General features: G+C 36.6%; 1 protein-coding gene across 4 annotated transcripts in view; it reads left to right on the forward strand.

Moving 5' to 3' along the window:
* Positions 1 to 7537, forward strand: part of KIAA0586 (KIAA0586 ortholog) — a 74486-nt gene that overhangs the window by 6203 nt on the left and 60746 nt on the right. For all 4 annotated transcript variants that reach the window (XM_010579844.1, XM_010579843.1, XM_010579845.1 and 1 more), the window contains exons 6-12: positions 33 to 266; positions 807 to 975; positions 1484 to 1651; positions 2150 to 2270; positions 3320 to 3464; positions 4966 to 5007; positions 6461 to 6687. In XM_010579844.1, coding sequence (XP_010578146.1) covers positions 33 to 266; positions 807 to 975; positions 1484 to 1651; positions 2150 to 2270; positions 3320 to 3464; positions 4966 to 5007; positions 6461 to 6687 — 1106 coding nt within the window. The remainder of the gene's footprint in view (positions 1 to 32; positions 267 to 806; positions 976 to 1483; positions 1652 to 2149; positions 2271 to 3319; positions 3465 to 4965; positions 5008 to 6460; positions 6688 to 7537) is intronic.

A 7537-nucleotide genomic window follows, 5' to 3' on the forward strand; every position in this document is an offset into this window, starting at 1 on the left:
TTTTTTTTCCCTCCCCCCCCCCCCCCTTGCAGGTTCAAAATGATTTGGAAGCAAAAGTTAACTCAGTTTCAGCATTACTTCATAAACTACAGGAGACAGACAGACAGCTGCAGCGTGTTGCTGAACAGCAAACAAATATGAAGACTCAGCATGAGAAGCCCCACTGTCACGAAAGAGTCAGTGAGCTTGAAAAACAAATGAATGCTTTCATGGTGGAACGGATTCAGCATTTGGAAAAGTTACAAGAGCAACAAATGAATATTCAGGTATCTAAGTAACAATGCAGAAGCTTTAGTTTACTAACTTCTTCTGTATCTCAGTGTTAAAATTATAATAATTTGGTTTATATTTTAGTATTAGAAAGAAAGAAAGAAAGATCCAGTGGCCAGCACATGAGCTTTTTGGGAAAAGTTTTATTTTTGGTTCTGTCCCAGATACCTGCTCCTGTCTACTCCCTAGTTTTTGTGTCTGTGGAAAGTAAATGCAAAAATGGTGAAATGTTCTCATTCCCACTAAGAAATTGTTTAGACCTTTGTTAATTGAAGAAAGTTGCATTTAATAAGTAGCCAGTCAGATTAAAAATGTAAGAATAGTTATAGATTGTTTCTTTGGAGAGTTCTGCATGCTTTTTGAAAGGCAGGATAATGTCCAAGCATGTCTGTGTTCTGAGGTTGTTGTAAATTACTTTTCTCTCATAGCATGTCAAAATCTGATTAATATGATTACATGGCAAGTATTCATGCTTAGAGTTTTACTTGGGGAAACTAATGCATATTTCAGAAATACTTTGTAATTTTGTCTCTTAGTCTCATCTCATTAGCTCTGCAGTCAACACAGGTGGCTCACAACAAATTCACGTGCCTTCCTCCAGTCTCATGACAAAACAATCTGAGAAACCAGAACAGCGATTGCTTACTAATGAAGTATCTTCATGTCAGAGGGGTTTATTTCCTACTGGTGGTCCACTTGACCAAGGTGAAGACAAATTCTTAATATCTTACTTCCACTGTTAGTTTTGCGTTAATTTTGTTTCCATTAATATTGGACTGTACATCCCATCAGTAATGAGTAGTAAACATTTCTTCTGTATAATTGATTTTATTGCCTAATATACTATAAAACGTATACCACTTATTCTGAAAATGTTCCAGTTTAAATTAAAGTGAGAGTTTGGGGTTTACTAACTGCTTAGTCTGTACCAAGAGAGGCCTAGACTTAACCTAAAATAATCTTATTGAGTAATAATCTATGTGGAAGCTTGTAATGAACCAGCTCATTCTATGGCTAGAGGTCTTTTTGATCTCTTTATACTAGCACTTGTAAGTATGAAACTTTCTTCCTGTTTACTTTTTTAACTAGTTCTGTTATGTTCTGAATTTTTGTGAAAAATTCATAATATTGGCATGACTTTTTTTTCTAGATTTTTTTTCCTATGAAGAAAATTGTTAACATTTAAATAATGTTAATTTTTTTTCCCCTGAAGCATATTCAAGCCAATTTCAAAGTTGTGGCATTCACACACAAAAATCTCCTCTAAAGACACCAGTTCCTCGGAGATATGCTCCAGAACCTGTGTCAAAAAATGTGAAAATCTCAAAGAAAGAAAACCCTGTTACAGAAAAGGAAAATATTCCTAAATCCACAAGTGAAGGTATTGTGAGTAAGACAATCCTGCCCTCCACTGGCATGAGTAGTATGGCCTGGGGATTACTTTATGCGGTCCTCACCTATTCTGAGCTGTCAGGTTGCTGGCACCTAAATGCATATATTCAGAATATTTGAAAGTACATTTGGAACAGTACTGATCTAACCTACAGCATCTTGACATGATTGCTCACTGAAATGTTTTCTCAGATGAAAAAATTGAGAGACCTGTGACATGATGGACAGAATGTTTCTCTGTGACTTAGTTAATTGCCGTCACAGTTTCATTCATCTGTTTTCTGACTTTGCTAATGTAAAGCAGTCATCGTAAGATATATTAGTGTGGGTGGTATTATGTGACTTGTCTTATCTGAACTAAATCTATATTTTAAACTCTAAGAATTATTTTTACTATCCTTGGAGAGTATTATATAATGGTGAAATATCTGGAAAGGAAACGACAGAAATATATTTAACAAACTTAACTTTCTTTTTTCTGCCTTAGGTGAAGGGAGACTTCTTGAGCACATTCTGAATTCTCAAGAAATGCCACTGAGGCAAATTGAGTCTTCCAAGAAGGCAGCATTAAACAGTAATAAAATGAGCTGGCATTCTGAGAGAGACAGGTAAATAGACATAACAATCCAAATTGAGGAAGATTTTTTTTGTTTGTTTTAATGAAATTGAGAAAGGTGTATTAGATATCGATGGTGTAATAGAGTCACTGGCGTGGTCCTTGAGTCTGACAAAGCTGTGCTTGAAGTAAAACCCTGGAGCACTGGTATTCTATGCTACTTGCGCATTTCTGTGGTACTGAAGGTAGATAAAAGCTCATTGCTAAGGATAGTTTGTAACACCTTTCTCAGAGGTCAGGGGGTGCCACCTGAAGTGTTTTGCTGTCTTCAGAATATATTTCTTCTATTGCAGCAGCTTGTGGAGTAGTGTCAGGAAGTCAACTATACAGGCATTGTGTTAAATTGGAATTGCCCTTGTCAGTGACACTCCAAGCTGCCTGCTCATGGGAGCTGTATGACAACACTTTGTTGGGAAGGAGCAGCATCTGCCTAACAATTTCTAAGCTTTAGAGTGGGTGAGGATGTGTCTTACCTTTAGGTCTTCTGCTGTCTTCCAGTAGCAGTGAAGGATCTTCTTGTGCTGCACCTTCTCTAGGATAATCCTTCAGAACAAGAAGAGTAGAAAGGCATACATCAAAGCCTCTGGTATCAGTGGCCAAAATCTTAGAAGCAGATGGTATTGCTGAATACAATAGCCATCCAGTCTGAAACATATTTTCCCCAGGCAATAATTTGATGTCATAATTTCACTAATACAATGAGAAACAGCTACATATATAGTCTTATTTCTGATAGTATGGACAAAAACATTAATTGCTTCAAATGGAAAGCTATACAAAGTTTAAATGTTGCTCTGTTAAATCTGAATTTTAGATGTAGTTTCAATCTTTAAAATACAAGGATACAGCTCAACGTGTTAAGTGGTAAACAGAGATAGCCCAATAACCTGTCTGTAACCTCAGGTGAAAAAGCAAATTCCATTTTATATAAAGGTTTGGTATTCTTGCACTTTAAATTCATGCTCAGTTTCAAAGTTGGCTACTTTGTTGGGCCACATGAGGAGCCATGAGACTTTTAATCAAGAGCGTTTCTCCCACCAGGAATACTGCTTTGCGTACAGACTCATTCCCCACTTTTGAAAGCTCCTTCCAAAATTGCAATTCAATTGAGAAAACGGTGAAAAAAGCAGATGATTTACTTCAGGATCTTGGCCGGTTGAGGAAAGAAATGCATGACATGCTACAGGTAAAGCCCATGTTATGTCAAAATGGCCAAGAGTTTGAATAAGGTGAATAAAAAATGTGGAAAAAACCTTAGAGGTCTGGTATCAGTAAAAATGTTGTTCTTGCTTCTGCCTCTGTAAAAAGGCTGACATTTGTTCACACAACTTGAAATACTGCAGTCTTTGTATGTGGAAGGGCTTTGAATCTGAGTAATGTCTTAATAAGTATGCAGTGGACTAGACTGTAAAGGTTCTTACCGCTGTTCTACCAAACATAAAAAAAAAAAAAGTGTTCTATTTATTTGTTTGTTTTAAGGTTTCAGATATTTTCAGTGCCTGTTTTGTGCTTGCTCTCTTCCTGTGATACTAGAGCTACAGAGCTGATGTTAACATTCCCATTTGGGAAAGAACAATATTCTAGTTATCTGCAGTCAACTTTAGGGATGACTTAAGCTACTTCCTTTCTCATTTTGCCATTTATTTTGGTAAAGAGCGCTGTTTCTGAAGAATTACCTGGTATATATCGTTGTATTGTTTCTCATGTTAATGATTCTGTACTTTTGGTGCTAGAATGGTTCTGTGCTGGCAACATGTAACTTGCATCAGGCTTTTGAAAATAGAGGCTTTTATCTGTTCGTTAACCTGGTTCCATTTGGAAGTGAGATATACCTGATCATTTAGCCTGTCTGCTGTTGTCCTCTCTGTTCTTGTAAATGTAAGTGTTGGGAAAGAAGAAAGACTTTGAATATCCACAGGTTTGTGAATGGGCTTGGAACATGATAGCTTTGATTCTATTGGTTTGTTTCTGTGGTTGAAGGTTTCAGCTTGCATATTTCCCTAAAAATACTGTGTATTACATGCCAGTTATTTGTTGCTCTATCTTTGGAAAACGTAACTTCATCTGTCATATCTTATAGTATAGCTGATGCATTGTTTCACAGATTTTGTAACATATTAGTGGATTGTGTTTAACTGTTTGTACCAGTAAGAGAACAGATACCCCGTGCCCCATTTACGTTGCAAATATTTGCTTGCCGCTATTGGTAAAACCTTAATCGAGTAACATACCTTAGCATAGGCAACAGACCAGGACAAGATGAGAGAAGGAATGACAGGTGGGAAAGACACAGTCGACACAAATGGTTTCAAATTTCTTTTTCTTTCTTATGAAAAAGGTCAATAGGAAGGCAGAGATGATGACTTCAGCAAATGTGGAATTGAGTCAGTTAGGTACTTAGCTATTGACTTCTCATTATTGAGGGATTTGTAGAGTGAGAAAAGAAATGCTTGGGATAAATGACCACTAGCTTTGTCATACAAGCAAATGAAAGGCCTGAATTAACTGAGATAGGTTGTGATGGAACAGAAGGTGGTGCTCTAATCCAAAAGAAGTGTGCAGTAAGATTTAGTAGTTCACAAGGAATTCATTGTGCCCACTTAAATTGATGAAATACCTCCTCTAGATTTTATCTTGACAAATCTGTCTTTAGATAAGTTTCAACAGCTTTTCTTCTGTCTTTTTAGGAAGCAAATTCATGGAAATCAGACATGAATGATCTTATTAAGGTATACCATGAATTTTTATGTTTCGGGTTTTTTAAGTACTGTAATACTGAAACAGTTTTGAATATGCCTGCAGTGAGATAATACTACAGTAACTATTGCATACCTGTATTTTTTTTTAAAGGTTGCTATTACGTACAGATTACATTACTCAAAGTAAGATTTAACTTGTTCTTTGACTTGTCTTATTCAATCTTAGTGAACTACCTTGAGAGAATAATACAAATGTCAGGCAGAAAGCTGTCATCTCAAATGAACATAGTGTGCACTGCTAATATAATAACCATTGCATGATCTGGGTCTAACTGGCAAGTCTACATCATTTTATGATTGAACATATATCTGTGTTTCTTACATTTTCTCACAAATTTCACCAGTCTTATTGAGCTAGTATTTGTCAAAAAGTTTAATTTAAAAATGAAAACCTACATAAAATTGGTAAATAATTTGGTATGTTGTCCTTATGTCACCAGGCAAAATCAAGGTCATGGGATCAGTGCGTTGATTTCTATTTTATGTCCATTGTGCTTTGGTAGTACACCTGTTAGAACATAAACTTTTGTTTAATTCTGATTTGATAAAAGAGTATCCTTAAAGCCAAAACTGATTAGTGATCTCTGAGATTTTTTTCTGTTCATTCAGTTGATGCTTTCAGAGTCTACTCAAGTTTGGGTATTTTGGTTTTGTTTTGCTTTTTTTTTTTCCTTTATGTACATTTATCACTTTTAAAAATTATTTTTTGTTTCCTTTCTGGAAAATGAAGCACTCTACTGGGGGACCTCTGGGTTTCATCAGGAGTGTGAGAATTAATGTCAGAACTATAGCTGTATGGCTCCTTGTTTCCCGTGTACTTCTGTCCCTTTGTATTTAACAGCTAATACATGCTTGATTTTTATCTCTGTAAAAGGGTTCTGTAAAGTAAAACGCTAATAGTTGCTCCATTGTTTCTTCTGAAAACTGAAAATCAGCAAAAAGGCGAGAGGATCATGGTGCTGTTGAGGGGTTTATTTTGTTGCTGTTAAAACTTAAGTATATTGCTTGGTGTTTCTTGGGGTAGATTAATGCCAAATGAGTGCATCTATTTAGAGGACTTTGTTTTTATTAGTCTTTTAATTATACTTAAATACTGTTACATGGAGAAATTTGCATGTGATACATGAAGTATCTCATTGGCATCTTTTCACATGTTTATTAGCTTCATCAGCATTGCTTCTCGTACGTTACATCATTTTGCATTTGAGAGCTTTTGGATGTCTTTCTATTTGCTTGACTCTTAAATATATTTGCAACATACTGAATGTTCTTGAGTAATTGAAGTTGATGATAGTACACGTGGATGGTATTTCTTATGATGGGCATTGATGTGATAATAGATTTAATAGGAGTTCTGATCGGTGTGTAGAAAATTGAAATTACAATCTCTGATTAAAAGCTAGAGGTTCTGTTTCAATTTTAGTCAAAAAAGCCTACTGTTGTGTCTGATCTTCCTGAACATCATCTGCTCAATAAACCATCCATCCTTCAAAATGTTAAAGTGCCAAAATCTATACTGAGGGATGCTGAAAGGATTTTGAGAGGAGTTCAAAACAATAAAAAAGTTCTTGAAGAAAATTTGGAAGCTGTTATTCGCGCAAAAGATGGAGATGCCATGTATACTTTCATTAACGCCTTGACTACGAACAGGTTAGACCCTATGATTCAATGCTTTGTGTCACTTTTCATGGTATGTGCTCACCTTTTATCACCTCCCAATTTTTTTTAATTCCGTGCATGGAACACCTAGTGCACTTCCCTGCAAAAAGTATTTATTCACTCTTCGTAGCAATCATTAGATAATTCTCTTGAACTTCAAATGGTTTTTGACCCTCCTGATGTGAACTGAATGTTTTGATAGGTACCTGTTATTTCTTGGTAAATCTGAGTTCTGAGACTGTCATCTGGACAAACTGCTCTGCTGTCATGATAAGGGGGCATTTAGCTTTTTGTAGACAAACTTGCATTAATGGGAAAATTAAAGAGTAATTTCATCATTCAGAACAGAAGAGGCTTCATAAGCCTGTGAATGTTACAGCGTTAGTCATCCTACAGCAGATCTTTGGCTTTTGAACTTTTGCTTCATTAGTGTCGTGGTTTAACCCCAGCCAGCAACTAAGCACCACGCAGCCGCTCACTCACTCCCCCACATCCAGTGGGATGGGGGAGAAAATCGGGAAAAAGAAGTAAAACTCCTGGGTTGAGATAAGAATGGTTTAATAGAACAGAAAAGAAGAAACTAATAATGATAATGATAACACTAATAAAATGACAACAGTAGTAATAAAAGGATTGGAATGTACAAATGATGCGCAGGGCAATTGCTCACCACCTGCTGACCGACACCCAGCTAGTCCCCGAGCGGCGATTCCCCCCACCCCCACTTCCCAGTTCCTATACTAGATGGGACGTCACGTGGTATGGAATACCCCCTTGGCCACTTTGGGTCAGGTGCCCTGGTTGTGTCCTGTGGCAACTTCTTGTGCCCCTCCAGCTTTCT

This window comes from Haliaeetus leucocephalus, unplaced genomic scaffold, assembly GCF_000737465.1.
Source record: "Haliaeetus leucocephalus isolate CR32 unplaced genomic scaffold, Haliaeetus_leucocephalus-4.0 Scaffold678, whole genome shotgun sequence".
NCBI lineage: Eukaryota > Metazoa > Chordata > Aves > Accipitriformes > Accipitridae > Haliaeetus > Haliaeetus leucocephalus.